The sequence below is a fragment of the Haliaeetus albicilla genome, chromosome 13, assembly GCF_947461875.1.
Source record: "Haliaeetus albicilla chromosome 13, bHalAlb1.1, whole genome shotgun sequence".
NCBI classification, from domain to species: Eukaryota; Metazoa; Chordata; class Aves; order Accipitriformes; family Accipitridae; genus Haliaeetus; species Haliaeetus albicilla.
This window is the reverse complement of record NC_091495.1, coordinates 26,085,114-26,101,407: the sequence shown is the minus strand read 5'-3', so window position 1 is coordinate 26,101,407 and position 16,294 is coordinate 26,085,114. Positions and strand designations below refer to the sequence as shown.

Below are 16,294 nucleotides of genomic sequence, written 5' to 3'. Positions count from 1 at the left end.
CCAGGGGACGGGGCGGGTGCCCCCTCCGTCGGGCGTCACATCCGCTGCCGCGCGTGGCCTTACGGGTCCGCTCGTTGCCGTAGCGACGGAAGCCTCCTCCGCCTCTTCCGGCTTCGCATGGCGCCGTCTCTTCCGGTGCGGGGAATAATATGGTGAGTGGCCCGCGCTGGGGGGGGGGGGGGGAGGGGAAGTCGCGCGTGGGAGCGAGGCGAGGCAGGCCGTGTGGGGCGGCCGCTCCGGGGCGGGGCGGGGTGCCCGCCGCTGCGGCGGGGCCTGGCCGGGGCAGAGCGCCCCGGGCCCTGGTGCCGGCCCGGCCTGCGGCGTGCCGCGCCGCCTCCGCCGTCCCCCGCCCCACTCCTGGCGCGAGCCCCGCCGAGCCGGCGGTGACGTGGCTGCGCGCGGGGGTCCGCCCCGCCCGGCCGGGCCTCCGTCGCGGAGCGGCGTAACCCGTTACCCGCCGCCGCCGCCGCTCGCCGCCCGCCGGCGGGGCGCTGGGGAAGCGCCCCTCCCTCCGCCGCGGCGGGGGCACCTGCGGCGGGGCGGCCGGGCCTGGCGCGGCCGTTAACGGCTCCGGTGCCCGCGGGGGGCGCGCGGGGCGGCCGTCCGCGGAGTACTTCCTCTTCGCAGCCCGCCTCCCCCGCGCTGTCCCCGGTCACCGGCGGCTCCCCGGGGCCCCGGCCGGTGGGCGGCGGAGAGGCGGCACTGCGGACGGGGGCGGGGGGGAGGGTCTCGGAAGGAGTGACCCGCGGCCAGGCCTGTGGTTTCGGTCTGGGCCTGGGCCTCAGGGTTGTCGTTCGGCACCGGATCGGCCGGGGAGCTGCAACCCGCATCAGGGCAAACGGGTTACGTTGCCCCCCGCTCCCGCGTGTCAGTGACCGCCGCGGGACCGTCACCCCTGCTACGGACAGCTCGCTTCCCAGAGGGGAAGAGTCGTTTTTCTGGCAACGACCACCCGGCATGCTTGTTCTGCTGGGTGGCTCGACTTTCCCTTTTTATGCTGAGCACAAGTAAGCTGACATCGGTATCCGTAACAGGTACCGTCACCTGTTGGCACTGCTGGAACAGGCACTCGCACTCCCTGTAGAAATACTTCTTGTACGGCAGTTTTAGCACCGCGTGGGGACCTTCAGCGGCTGAGGTGCGGGACAGCTGCCCTCCTGCTCAGCACAGAGGTGTTTCTCTCCGTTGTGTCGGCAGAAGTTTAGGTGCTTGGGACGCTTTAATGCCAGAGGGCAACATCGGCTGGCTTAGAGCTGGCTTCCAGGGGCGAGCTGTGGCTAGCATGGGTTTGCACGAGGTTCTCCTCTGTGGTGCAGCATATGCAACTTTAACGCACGGCATCCTTCAGTAAGTGGGGAGGTGTTGGCACGGTGCGGTTTGGCAGTGGGCGTACTGCTAACAGCATGGGAAGGCAATGGCTGCTAAGGTGACAGAGTAACCTTCATAAGCAGGCAGTCCGCTGCCTGTTAGAAAAGCTTTCCAAGGTGTTCTGTCAGCCTGTATGCCTCTATTGAGGAAAAAAAATAAATCATTACGTAACGATTTGCTAGTAAAGAAAATAGTAAGCGCCAGCCTTTTGCCCCAGGTGAGCTTAACTTGGGTCTATAGCACTGCTTTTTTAATTCGTGGCACCAAGGCGTACGTGTATTTCTACAGATAATATGAGATACAGCTGTGTCGACAAACATGTCTGTAAGTTAATTGAGTCTGTTTTGGTGACCTGCCCGTTAGTATGTCTTTTTGTTTTCTGCTGGCAGTTACAGATGCGATAGCTTACAGTCAGACCTTATTTCATCCAGCCCCAAATCGCTGCATATGACCGACCATCCATTACAAGTCCACAAATTTCTATTGCAAATCAGAGGGGCTTTTCACAAGGCAAGCTTACTTCTTTGTGGGGAGAGTAGAAAGGAGGACAACTAACTAGAAGCATGGGCCCTCTGAGGAAGAGGAGCAAGTGGCATGGTTGATGAATTTTTCTGGTAGTCATAGAATCATTTAGGTTGGAAAAGACCTTCAAGATCATCGAGTCCAACCATCATCCATGCCCACTAAACCATGTTCTGGAGTACCCCGTCCACTCGCTTTTTGAATACCTCCAGGGATGGTGACTCAACCACTTCTCTGGGCAGCCTATTCCAATGTCTGACAACCCTCTCAGTAAAGAAATTTTTCCTAATATCTAACCTAAATCTCCCTTGCCGCAACTTGAGGCCATTTCCTCTCGTCCTATCTCCAGCCACCTGACAGAAGAGACCTGTCACACTTTCAGGAGAGCCACGTAGCACCCCCTCGTCCCATCCCACTCCCTGTATGCACATACATCCTCTCCACCCCAGGAAAACGCTCATCTGCATGTAATTGGAAGTTAGGAGAGGGAGACCTACAGTGACCGCATCTACTGTGCGTGTTTAGGTTAAGCTACAACTGAGATTGTTTGTATGTCTCATCATGTTACTGGCCTTGTGTCTACCACATTGCAGATGATACCAGCATTGTTTTTATTTCTCTGATGGGTTCTCATTTTTTTATACATATATATATACACACACACATTATTTTCCTGTTTAATAAGCCAGTTGGCTTTGGATAGGAAGTGAGCTTTGGTAAAGAAAAACATTTGTGTTTCCAGAACAGCTGTAGTAGTTTTGTTTAAATAAAAGTAAAAAAGCACTCTTTAAATGGTGTTTTGGTATGTTTTCCAGTAAACTTGAATTCTGGGTTATATCTAAATGAAGCTTGATTCTAAGTAATTAATAATTTTCTAATATAATAACCATGTAAAACGTAAAATACTGCTGAACTTAATGTTTACGGGCTATCTCTACTTAACAAAAACCTTATTCTGATTCTTTGATAAAATTATGAAAATAGTTCATAAATGAAGGTTTCCTTTTTGCTAATTTAAACTATGGTTTAAGTAAAATTTTTAATTAAACTTTTAATTTTTTTTTTTTTTTAAGGGGACAATACACCTGTTCCGCAAATCACAGAGATCATTGGTTGGAAAGTTAACACATGAGTTTAGGCTGGTTGCAGCAGATAGGAGGGTAAGTATTTCTCTTTAAGAATGAATAATAATAAAAAAGGCATTAACTGTGATAAGTTAAAATACATTATTAACTTGAGTATATTTTGAGAATATTTCTTTGAAATTTTCCAGCTGTGCTTAAAAAAAAATTCCAGCTGTGAAGCTGGATTCCTTCCTGTGCATTGTCCCTGTCAATTAGTGTTCTCCAGAATTGTACTTACATTTAATGTGTTCAGTAGAACTGTAAACTGAATACACATAGATGTTTTGGGGACTTAAATTCCAGCACAGAGAAAGGAACCCACTAATATAAAGTTGTATAAAGCTGTCTTCAAAAGTCAGATGGTGTGTGCTGTAATTAAATGCAAATATTATACGGGGTGATTTTTTTAGACCAAAAAGGTATTTTAAGCATGGTGCACAAGCGTAGTTTACAAATGAGTTTTGAGACTATCTGTAGAGTTAAAAATAGAATATGGGCTTGCTCTGAAATGAGTTGTAAATTTTTGGGAGGGAGGAGAAGCCAGTTCTGCTTGCATGATGAAGTACTACAATATTGTTTTTTAAAACCAGATCGATATATTTTTGTCTTGTAAATTTTGGAAGATGTAAAATACATATTTATTCTCATCAACAGTCCTGGAAGATCTTGCTGTTTGGTGCTATAAATTTAATATGTATTGGCTTCCTGCTAATGTGGTGCAGCTCTACAAACAGCATAGGTAGGTGGCTCTCTTGTGCTGAAACTACAATCAACTGCCATGTGTTTCTTAGCTTGTGAAGTTCCAACATACTAAAAAAGCAAAGTTCAGCACGTAATGGAGTTACGTGGCTGCACAGCCAGGTTTGGAAAGTGCTTCCTTTTGATTTGCCACAGTCAGGTTAGAGGCATTTCTCACAGGCAAGTGTGAATGGGTGAAAGCCCTTCAAAATCTGCAAGGCTTTCCAGACCTGCTGGTCACTTTCCTCCTGCAGTACCCTCTTTATCTTTAAGATTGCAAAAAAGTAGACTTTTAAGCTAGTCCTCAAACCTGTTCCTTACATAAATAGCACCAGTGACACACAGAGACTCTCACTTGCAGTTGAATCAAGATGTTTGTAGTGTGGCAAAAGGCTTCTCTGATTCCAGGACTGCCCCTTTTCAATATCTTGTATATCTTCTGCTTTTGTATAGGGGCTCCAAGATGCATCACATCATCTGTGCTGAAAGTAGAATGCCTTACATTTTTAATTTGGGACACAGGTTTTCTTGCAGTTTCAAGATGGGTTGGAGAAGCAAAACAAGTAAAAAATTCTGTTGAACCTACTTTTCACTGTAGTAATGCACATAAGAGGTCTCTTGCTTTGGCGGATGTTGTGTTGCTGGAAGTTCTCCTGACTTTTCTGTATTTAAATTCTTAGTCACAACTTAGTCCCAGGCTTAATACCTTTTGTATCTATCTGGGCATTATTACATGCTTTATTAGAATTAGGATTGCCATAATCAACCTGTTTTTATGAAGTTAAATATATTGGTGTGTTTAGGACATTCATATTATATACACGTAAAAAAGACAGAGAGACTTGCTTTATCAGCAGAGACAGTTTCTGTAGGTAGAAGATTGAAAAGAGCTACACAAGAGGGACTTAGAAGAATACAAGTGATTGCTGCATTGAAAAATTACATTGTTTTAATATTTGCTTTTTTTACAGCTTTAACTGCTTACACGTATTTGACAATCTTTGACCTTTTCAGGTGAGGTTTTTTTCCCGTTTAGTCTTACTCTTCTTTTGTGCCTGTCTTTGTATATTTCTATACATAGGAAATTTATTTACAGATACAAACACATGTTATTTAGTTATCAGTATAGAAACACTAACTGGTTTAAATATAGCTTAAATGAGTATAAAATTGTACATCGCAATAAATAGATGACAAGAAACACCATAGCTGTATTGAGAACGACTAGTAACAAATCAGTTCCGTCATGGATTTCTCTGTGCAGATGCGTAACAACGTAAAACAGAATCAAGCATCAAACTGTTATCCAGTGGTTCACTCGGAACATTTCCCTGATGCCACAGTCATTGGTTCTGAAGTACCTCTCAGTTTTAGCATCAGGGAACAGGCAGTATGTAATCCTATTTCTATTTCAAAATATTTCAAAAGCTAGATCCCACGTGCTCTTCCAATAAGGCCATTAGATATTTTTAGTATTTTTCCTGTTTTGTAACAAAATTATATTAAAACTACTTTAAGCATGAAAGTTCTGAACACTTTTGATGATATTGATAATACAGACATGAAATATATTCAATTCTTACCTGAGTTGCAGGTTGGTAGCAGTGGTTGGGAAATAAACTGCATAAAATGCATGTATTTTTTAATTATTAACCTACATCCTTTTCCTTGCTGGCTCACTAGCTTATAAAAAGTATGGACCAGCTACCTGCTGTCTGTTTTGCCCATTACATACTATTGCTTATCTGACTGACAGTAAAACATTTATAAATAACAGCAGCAAACATGCAGAAAGGAAAACGAATATTTGATATAGACAAAAAAATATTTAACTTGATCTGTGACTGCAGTAGAATGTGATGTAACTTTAATGAATCTCATATTTCTCTTAGAATTTTGTATCTGCTGAGTTTTGTCATCTTGACTCAAAATACCTTTTTCACCTTGGGGAAAGTTTTGATGTTGTATTTCGTATTTGTATAGAATATTAATTTTTTTTTTAGTTTTAGGAGAAGATGGAATACCCTTGGCACTCACGTATTAGGTTAATGAGGGGATGGACTAGAAGATTATTCTAACTCACAGTGATCTCTTTCAAGAGTTTTGATTTGCTGGAAGGGAGAACAATGCTCAGTAATTCTGCTGCAAAAATCAATTTCTGGTTCTTTCATTTTTGTCATCCTGGTTATTTATAATAGTCTTACTGAGTATATAATTAACTATTTTGTATATGAGCAGTATTATTTCCTCTGCTTTTGCTTTTACTCCACACAGCTGTGGATCAGGTTGTGAGGATATGATTATTCAGCAGCTGTGGGGATGAGTTCTTGATCCAGTCTGATTTAACATTGTCATTAATTAAGAAAGAGCTGCATAAAGGCACAGATGGCACTGAATCTGGGTGGCTTCCAATAAAAAAATACTGTCCAAAGGGGTCAACAGAGGAAAAATAGGCAAAGGAAATGAGACTCGTCCTAGAAAAATTCAGGCTAGTACCATGGGGATAAAATAATTGGAATTTCAGATGTTCAGTATGAGAGAAACACTTGGAAAGAAAACAGCAAGAGAGACCTGTGGCTGTCAGTGAATGGCCAGTTAGATTAGAGCATGTGTAGATGAAAGCAGCCAAAAAAGTAAATCTGTTTTGGCCATATACGTATATAAATTACACTGTGAAAGAGAAAGGCAATACTTGGCATAGACTGAGTCTTATTCTAGAGTGCTACATCTAATTCATGGTATATCTCTAAAAGAAGAGTTTAATGGAGAGCTTTCTTTACTTTTTCACTGGGATACAAAGGAAGTGACAAAATGTGACAGTCCTGTCACCTTGTTTATCATGTTCCTTCTAATTTAAATGGCCTTTCTCAGGTTACAGTATTTCTAGGCAAGTTCATAAAACACATGTAAGAAGAGCATTACTGGGTGTCTAGTTTGATACTTTTGCTTTTGCTTTGTACTTTTCAATACTGTATGACATTACTATGTGTGATAGCAGACAGTATTAAAAGGATTTTCTCAAACCACCTTTGCCTGTTAGTCACATTCTGGGGTACCTGGTCTCACATGCTCCAGGTCCCTTTCAGAAAAATTTGTGGAGTGCATGCACTGGTTGTGCTGGTTTGTGTCAGGGCCTCAGTGGAAAAATGCATTGCATTTGGAGTTACGGTAAGCTTGATTTAGGCTGAGTGATGTTATATTCAGGAAGGTTGGTGGTAGCCTTTGCAAGCACAGCATTAGGCTGTCTCCTGGTGTAAGGAATTAGACTGACTACCGTTCTGCTAAAATTGTTTCCTGCCCTTTTTATGGGAACAGCAGAGATGTTGTTGTGCAGTCTCAGTTTTATTCCCAAGCACAACCTTTTCTGGATTCACTGGAAGCCTCATTGTGACAGTGACGGAGGGGTTGAGTTCATGGTAAGATGTGGCTATATTAATTTGCTCAGTTCTGATGGCTTAAGTGTGTATTTGTAGATTATCCAGTTTGTAAAGGCTGCAGTTATTTATCATAGTCTTAATTCTCACCCTTTTTTCAGTTTGGTAACATGTCTAATAAGCTACTGGGTAATGATGAAGAAACCTAGCCCAGTCTACTCATTTGGGTAAGTACTAATAACAAGATCTAGTGTTTGATAATACAACATTTGATATGTTGCTAACTATTGTTGCCTGCCTCCGCTAACAGCCATGACTAATAATCTGTGTGTAAAAGAGCTTAAAAATAAGGAGGCCCAAGGCTGGTGCTGTAAAGAACAGTTATGGAATAGGGGAGGAAAGGGGAGGGACAATTAAGAAATGCTTAATTTTAAGCTGTTTGTGATATGTGGAGTGTTGGCTTAAAAGAAATTGAAAATAATGGCTGTTCCATAAAACTACCAGTTTCTTCCCATCTATCTGCTCTTGAAAGAAAGAATTGGAAATAGTAGGTCTGTCCTGCTGGGTCCTGTACAGACTAGAATGGATTTGATGCATTGTTCAATGTTCTGTGTCTCTAAACTTAATTCTCAAATTTCAGGTTTGAAAGGTTTGAAGTTCTAGCTGTATTTGCATCTACAGTTCTGGCACAGCTTGGTGCTCTTTTTATACTGAAAGAAAGGTAGGGTTATGTACTATTTTCTTTAATTTTTTGTTACGTATGAAGATACCCCAGACTGAGCAAAAGTATATGCATTCTACAAATGGTATCTGTAGAGAGCTATTGTAGAAAAAACTTAAGATTTTTTAAAATATTGCTAAACCTTACTGCTTACTTATATTGATTACACTACATGTAGGCTTTAGATATAATGATAGGAATTGATAAATGTAATTAAATAGCTTTCAAGGAAAATACTCTTAAGAACCATATTTTCCAAAAAGTTAGATATTTCATTTAATGCATTTCCCTATGCATCTTGACTTTTTAAGTTCATTAATAAATAAATTTTTTTGAAAATTTTTTTTAATTCAGTTACTTCATGAAGCAACTTCATAATGTCTTATGGATCTGAACGTTTAAACTATCAACTTCACCAGTCCCTCAAAATTTGCTCAAGTATTAATTTGACACACTATGCATTTGTATTTCAGGAGGTTAGCCTAAAAAGTTATTTTAGTCTTTAAAAAAGAAGAGGCTTTTGTTAACATCTGGAATTTCAAACTGGGCCAGTGTGCCTTCCATTTTTCTATCCAAGGGCTCTATTTTCTCTATAAAGGGTTAAGAACTTTGCAATTTTATACTGTAGGTTGATCTGTTGTACTGACAATACACTGGAATGAATTCTAGTAATGACGCACTGCCAAAGCCTCTAAGTTTTTGAACATCAATTTTAGGAAATTCCCAAAACTTGTCATAGGTTTTTCTGTTACAGCTGAAGCTCATTTCTTATTTTACTGGTGGGTGGGTAAAAAAAAAGATTTCTATCTCCACTGCAGTATCCAACATCTACTTTATTTGGCCTTGCTTAGTGAGAGGCTGTAAGTCAGGGACTTCATACTTAGTTTCTTGTGATTACCAACACTGGTGGTGGCAGTAGCAGTACTTTTTGGCATGTTCATTTACAAGCATTTTTTTATTGTGTAGGCAGCATTTATGATAGCTAGCACCTATGTGGCCCAGTTTGGAAGTAGATGGAAAATTACAGCCTGCTTGATTTCAGTGTTAAATGGTTTCATCACTTATAAAAACTGCTGTGCTTATTTAAGCAATTCATTTTTTGCAGTACTGTATCTGTCAGGTTTTGTTTATGAATGGCAGCTAACTCTTCAGAACTGAAAAATCAACTTCAGGTATCAAGGTTTTATTGTGTGAATATAACTCAAATTTTCAATTATTTTTGTAGTGCAGAGCGGTTTCTGGAACAACCTGAGATACACACGTAAGAAATTATTTTGACATGTAAAATGATGGTTTTTTCAGTGTCCCTTTGTGTTTCTAATTCTTAATCTAGCATGTGTTAATTATGCAAGTACATTCAACACCAAATTGGTTTTGGTACCTTGGTATTTGTTTCAAACTGTGTGCAAGCTATATTGTAAACAGTTTTTTCAAGGTACAATTGAAATGTAATACACATGCTCTCTTAAATGATGATTTAACTATATATTGCTGGTTTTGCTAGTTTAGTTACTCTCATTTCTTATGAAGGCCTGGTATGTGGCAGGGGAGGATACTGTGATCGTTAGGGAACTGAAGGTGTTGCAAAGACGTTGAAGACTAAAAAGAACATCGGGAAAGGAAAAGAAGCTGTTATGGGGCAAAAGACTGGGACATGGGATGTATGGTGAAGTTGTAGTTCTCCTAGGAAAGGGAAGGGGCATAGGGCATCAGTCCATAGGAAACTAAGCTTTTTTTAGCTCTACTGCTGAGCGGGCAATGTATTTGTATTTTCAAAGGACAAACATGTATTTGCGTGCATATATGCAATTAGTTAAGAACTGTTACTCAACACTACGAACATTATGTACAGCCTAATGTGATAACACTAATGTACAAAGTTCAGTGATAACTGATAAAATGATAATACACTGCCAGTTATTAAGCATTACACTAGTTTATCTTACTCTGGTTTTCAGTCTCAGGGGAAGATACCAAGCAGAGTATTTTAATATTGTTACTAGTAATTACAGCTTGATTTCATGTTTTGTGATGATGTGCAATTAAGATACTTTTCCCCCCCTCCTCCCTAGAGGGCGACTGCTGGTTGGTACTTTCGTGGCTCTCTTTTTCAACTTATTTACAATGCTTTCCATTAGGAATAAGCCTTTTGCTTATGTCTCTGAAGGTATGTGATAAATTAATCTATAACAAGAATTGGGAAAAGATTTTAATGTTCCTATTTTTGTCAAGGTATAATTTGTTTGGTAACTTTCTTAACTAGTGAGTATATATTACTATTACCTCCATTAATATAACTTCATGCAGTTTAGAATTGCCATCCGAATTTCAACTCTAGTTTGGTTATAGGGCTCTCTGAGTAGTATGTAGTCATTAATATGATAAACTGAGTATCATTTTAATACTGAAGTACCCTTTATTTTCAGTCTTTTGGATTCAACCAGTGAAGGTCATCTGACAGATAGCAGAACTTTGAAGATATTTAATGGATGTATTAATGGATTAAAAATAAATTAATGTAATAATTCTACTTAATAGCTCTTTTACTTGGGACTTTCTCACTGTGAATTAGGCCTGTGATCATTCCCACTAACTGTAAATTGTTTATAGTTATATATTATACTTTATATTACCAGAAGGATAATTATGTTGGCTATAATCTGCCATTATATTTGTATTTCATAAGTTCAGATTGTTATGAGAGATTGGCATTTTACTTACTGCCTGGAACAGTCAGACTTTGTTTTTTTTCAAGTGGCAATGAATCTGTTGAGATACATTTGTTCATTCACAGTGTATTGGGTTCTTCCCTTAAAGTAAATTTTTTTGTGTACTTTAAAATGGATACCTTTACTTGTAGTAACTTTATTACCTTTCTTTTGCAGCTGCCAGCACAAGTTGGCTTCAGGAGCATGTTGCAGATCTTAGTAGAAGGTAAAGCTTTATAATGCTTTTCAAAATTGTTAGCTTCTGGAAGGCAGTCTTGGTTTTTTGTGTATAGTAATGGTTTGGATGGGTATTGAGGCATAAACTGTTGTGTATTAGAGCTTTTAGAATAGCTTCACCTACTGTAGGTCTAGTGTATGAACTTTAGTCAAACATTGTCTCTCATGTTTCCCAGATACACTAATCTAATAAGAATATATCTTTCTGCATAACTTTCCCTTTGAATGTGTTCATTACATTGTATGTAATTCTCCTTGGATGAGGTGAGGTAAACTAGCTTTGTCCTGTACAGACTTCAACTGCATTTCTCAACAATCATTACCTGAGGGATATATTTTGTAGTAATTTGTGTTTGTTTACTCGGTGGGGTGGGCAAATTACTAGGATAGTTGCAGTTTAAATGTGATATATGAAACAGGTTACTCACTAAAGCATAGCTATGGAAACTCCTCACCTGTCCAGCAGGAAACTGGAAAGTCTGTCTTCTAGGGGCTGAAGCAGTGTTGCTCATTCGTCTTGTCTGTTAACCCTCCTGCTTGTATTGGATATTGGAATGTGAGATAACATTGTTCGTAAATAATTTTGTCAGATGTCAGAAATGTTTATGTTGAGCCATATGTGTTCATCCAAGTACTTATGCTGTCAGTAGCAAAATAAGAATGTTAAACCATATCGTATAACGTGTTAAGTATGCTGCAAGGCCCATCTGTTTCTGCATGTTGTGATTTTTGTAAACAGTTAAGGAATGCAGAGAACACGCACTTGTTAAACAGAAGAATTGATTTTATATGGATATAAGGTATTACATCATCAGACCCAAATTCTGCAAAACAGCTTTGGAAGACTAACAATAGAGTTGCCCAAGTACCTGGGTTTCAGTGTACAAAAAAAAAAAAAAAAAAAAAAAGTGGATAGCAATCACAGACACTATAAGGATGTGGTAACACGGTGTTACAGGGAAGGACACGGATACTTTGAAGGGCTCCCAGATCTACAGTCTAGAAATACTACTGGGTTTTGAGATAACCTGTAGGCAATTATACCAACAATTTTTAAAAAATTACTCAATTTGGTTAGTATGTATACAGCTATTTCAAATGTGTTCTGTGAAGCACTGCTGATTAGAAAATGTCTGCACCTATATGTAATTATGTTGATTAAAATTCTCATAGGAGCAGATCAGCACATGATGTCTAAACATAGGTTGGTTCTAAACAGAGCAACATACCATTTCATGTTGTCTTTTCCTTTAAATTTTCAAGTATGTGACATGCACTTACATTCACTGGGAAGTACAGAAACCCTTCTCTCTCTTCACGCTCCCATTGATAGGCGATAACTATAAATAAATAGCTTTTCCCAATGTTCCCTCATGGGTTTTTTTGGTCTCCTCTCATTCAGCTAGCTGGTCTTCTCCCTCTTTTCAGACTCCATGAATTAGTTAGCTTTGGCTTTAGAACACTTTTGCACACCAAGGTGGCAGATGGATTGAAGACTAGTGATATGCAAACCCCCCAAGACTTATATATATGTAATAGCAATATCTGAACCTGTGAAGTATTTGTATTGCATAGAGCTGACACAGCTAGCTATGTTACCAGAAGAAAAAAAGGAGCACAAAATATGCATGTAGAAAAACTGTATAAAGATTAGTGTAATACAATGTTTTGTAGATGCGAAGGTAGACTTAAAGCAAATTTAAGATGCAGGAGGTAAGTATTCATTCCAGATATGAGAGATAATGTGATGTGGATCTAAACTTGATTAATTTTTGCTGACATCAGACTATTATGGAACTTTGAGCAGAATTAGAATGGCCTTTTCAGTCCCCAAAGACATCATTTGCTGTGACTGCAAGATGTATTTGAAGTCAAATGCCGAAATAGTGGGTGTAACTCTTTTCGGTTTTGAAGTAATGATGAACAGCTAGCTGACAACTGCTTTTTCTGGTTTGTTACAGTATTTGTGGAATCATCCCAGGATTGAGTAGCATCTTTCTGCCACGAATGAACCCTTTTGTCTTGATTGATATTGCTGGAGCTCTAGCTCTTTGCATTACATATATGCTCATTGAAATCAAGTACGTACAGTTGTTGCTTAAAAAAAGTAACTCTTTTTGTATCCAGTTTGTGGGAAATTGCATTTTTTACATGAAAGGAATGATCTCATCAAAAGCTGTATTTTTTTTTTGAATGGGATTGCAACTCCATGAATATATTCCTCTTTTTTCAAAGATGCACAGTTGAGATTAGCATGTGTAATATTCTGTAAGTGTATATAATTTAAAAGAATGAAAAAGAATCAAAATTCTTATGCCTTTCAAAAACGTCAATACCTATTCTTCTTTAAAATTGTTCTTTCTCTCTAGCAATTATTTTGCTGTAGACACAGCCTCTGCTATAGCAATTGCTTTGATGACATTTGGTACCATGTATCCCATGAGTGTTTACAGTGGGAAAGTACTACTCCAGGTAAGGCAATGTCACAAACCAAGGGGTTTTGTGGTTTCAGTATTGTTAAATGTCCTTATTTTTTAAAAAACATAAAATCTATTTTAAGCATTTGAATAGGAGATATTCCCAGGGGAATTTGTGATGTGCTAGAAGAATTTTAAGGGCAGTAGAAATATGCATCATGAAGTCATAAGAATTTATTGTTTAATGCCATTGGTCTCTTGTGTAGGTAGACCAGACTTAAAGGCTCTCTCACTTAAACAGGGCCAGTTAATCTTTATTATAATTTTTTTCTTGTTCCCCCCCGCCTCTTCTTTTTCTTGAAGACAACCCCACCTCATGTGATTGGCCAGTTAGATAAACTTCTTAGAGAGGTAAGTCAGTGTGTAATGCATAACATAGTGTGCACAGCTAACATTAAGTAAGCATTCAGGAATATGAAGAGTTTTTGTGAGTAGTCCAAGAAGACTGCTAAAGAATAATTTTTTAAAATAGTTTTTAGCTGCATGTAGAAAATATGGATCTTGCTATCTAAGATGAATAGTGTCATTCAGGTGTCTGGAACAAATCTGTTAAAGTAGTGCAGACTTTTTATTGAATAAATTTGAGCTACTGTTCGAAGTGGTTTACAAATGTGAGTGGGGGGAGGAAAATGAGTACAGGCAGCTGTTGACTTACAGCATATCAAGTTGAGAAAATATTGCAATTTGGCAGCAAGAGTTACTTGAAATTAGTTACTTAATTCCACTTTTTTGATGGATTTGGATGTTTAAGGGTAGCAAAAGTACAGTAGATAAGCATTAGCGGCATCATTAGCAGACATCGTCTGTTCTGTGTATGGAAGCTTTTATTTCACTACTGAAAATGCTGTATTATTCAGCTATGTGTACAAGTACATTTCTAAAAGGATTTCAAACATGATTTCTAATTTATTTTCATATTTCTGGATGTTTGTGTAAAATTAGGTTTCAACTTTGGATGGTGTCTTAGAAGTTCGAAATGAGCATTTCTGGACGTTAGGTTTTGGCACTTTGGTAAGTTATGTCTATTGTCTTTTTAGCCTTTAAAAAAGAGTTGTCAGTTACTATTTTAATTTTTTTATTTAAATAATGTATGCTATTTCTCCTGAAATCTTAAATATAAAAAAATTTGCTGGAGTCAGTACTCAGTCCTTGTGATTTATTGCAAAACTTCTCTTCCCCTGTCCTTTATTTTTTTTTTTTAAAGCTTTGTAATTGGTTAATATTATTTAAGTATATTGGACCCCTGGATTAAAGCATGCATTTTGCAACTGTAAAATTTGTTTTGTATTTTGGCAGTGAAGAAAACGCAACAATAGTAAAGACATTTTTCAAATGGTATATTAGTGTAAATTGTCTCAGAGGGGAAAAAAAGGAAACTGTAAACCTATAGGTACCAAAGGTCTACTGTAGAATCATATGTTTTCAGCATTTCGGGGCGGGGGGAATAAAACAACTACAGTTGTGTTCTCATGTTCTGTAAGCTGAAAGAAAGCAAGGGGGTTTTTGTGATACAGAATGATTACACAGAACTCAGTTATTCCTAAGTTGATGCAGGTATGTTGTGACAGCCAGAAAATTAAGACTGTTAGAATTTTTCTCTACTTCTGAATTCTTCCAGTATGCTACCCTTCTTAAAAAAAGAAAAAGGCAGCAGCTCTGACTTGCTGATGTGAAAACAGCTCTCAGTTTACTATTCTGCTACCCAAAATACTGGATCACAGCACTGTTGGATTGATCACAGATATTTACAAAACCTTTGTAAGCATATTTACCTATTGGCATCTTCCAGATTGTAGTAGAAACTTTCTGAGACCTGGATATGTTTTCAGCTGCACCATCTGATATAAAAATGGCTTATATAGCACAAGGTGTGAACCATGTTCTTCATTAAATATGAACTGAAAATGCATGTGAGGGGTCCTGTTTTGTGTCCTGTTCTCTTCTGCAGCAGTAGTTCAAGGTAAACGAGATAGTGTTACTGAGAGGAAGGCAGGGGAAGCCCACAGTTATGTGCACATCCAGGAGAAAATCTTTTAAGTCTGAGTTCCACAAGAGGCATTGCCTCTGTTCTTGCTAACGGTCCCGATTTGAGCGTGTCTGCCACGTGTGTTGTCCTCTTATCTGCTCCAACAGCACAGTGATGACACTTTTTCCTAAATTTGGCCTATGGAGTTTGTCTGCACTTTGTTCTTCTTTTGGGCTGCTTTTTTTCCCAGCTGTTGCCTTTCCATTCCTGCCGTCACATGTATTTTATAGTTTGGTTTTAAGTCTCACTTTTCCTGAATGATGATCTTGCTATGTTCATAAGAGCTTAACGCATTAGGAAAGATCAAAATGTATCCTAATTATGGAATTACTTAATAAGTTTCTCAATTCAGTCAGTAGTCTCCACTGTGAAAGGTCTTTGCATAATTCTCTGCAGGATAACTTACCTCCTCTTGAATGCATATGGAGAATCTTTATTGAAGTAACAGTTAACAGCCAACTTATTTTTATCACTTTCTAGGCTGGATCAGTACATGTCCGAATTCGGAGAGATGCAAATGAACAAATGGTACTTGCCCATGTCACTAACAGATTATACACGTTGGTCTCTACCTTGACTGTTCAGATTTTCAAAGATGACTGGATCAGACCTACCTTATCATCTGTGCCTATTGCAAACAATATTCTGAACGTTTCGGATCATCATGTTATTCCAATGCCATCTTTGAAAGCTGCTGATAATTTGCATCCTGTTACATCCACTCCAGCTAAGCCCAGCAGCCCACCGCCAGAATTTTCTTTTAATACACCAGGCAAAAACGTGAGTCCAGTCATCCTTTTAAACACTCAAACGAGGCCCTATGGATTGGGCTTTAATCATGGATCCACACCCTACAGCACTGTACTCAATCAAGGATTTGGAATACCGGGAATGGGAGCAACTCAAGGATTCAGAACTGGTTTTACAAATGTCCCAAGCAGATATGGAACAAACGCTCGTGGTCAACCCCGACCATAATAAACAGCATTATTTATTGTA

At 39.2% G+C, this 16,294-nt stretch overlaps 1 protein-coding gene across 7 annotated transcripts; it reads left to right on the top strand.

Annotated features, from left to right (window-relative positions):
- The first annotated feature begins 26 nt into the window (after positions 1-26).
- SLC30A6 (solute carrier family 30 member 6) lies at positions 27-16,294 on the top strand. 7 transcript variants are annotated; one of them, XM_069800561.1, is made up of 14 exons: positions 27-152; positions 2,964-3,050; positions 3,669-3,753; positions 4,724-4,766; positions 7,288-7,353; positions 7,767-7,847; positions 9,073-9,108; positions 9,920-10,014; positions 10,733-10,781; positions 12,754-12,873; positions 13,162-13,264; positions 13,573-13,620; positions 14,212-14,280; positions 15,776-16,294. In XM_069800561.1, exons 1-14 carry the CDS (start codon positions 150-152, stop codon positions 16,271-16,273), a joined length of 1,383 nt encoding a protein of 460 aa, XP_069656662.1. In that variant the 5' UTR covers positions 27-149; the 3' UTR covers positions 16,274-16,294. The 7 variants fall into 7 exon arrangements, with proteins under 7 accessions (XP_069656662.1, XP_069656667.1, XP_069656663.1 ...); XM_069800566.1 differs by lacking the exon at positions 27-152 and adding an exon at positions 446-681; XM_069800562.1 differs by lacking the exon at positions 27-152 and adding an exon at positions 725-1,034.

Excerpts from the sequence above, each read along its gene's own strand:
- SLC30A6 (XM_069800560.1), top strand. The coding sequence starts at position 2,059 with ATGTTCTGGAGTACCCCGTCCACTCGCTTTTTGAATACCTCCAGGGAT. Across the intron at positions 3,754-4,723 it reads CAGCTCTACAAACAGCATAG|CTTTAACTGCTTACACGTAT; the intron begins GTAGGTGGCTCT and ends CTTTTTTTACAG. Across the intron at positions 7,354-7,766 it reads AGCCCAGTCTACTCATTTGG|GTTTGAAAGGTTTGAAGTTC; the intron begins GTAAGTACTAAT and ends CTCAAATTTCAG.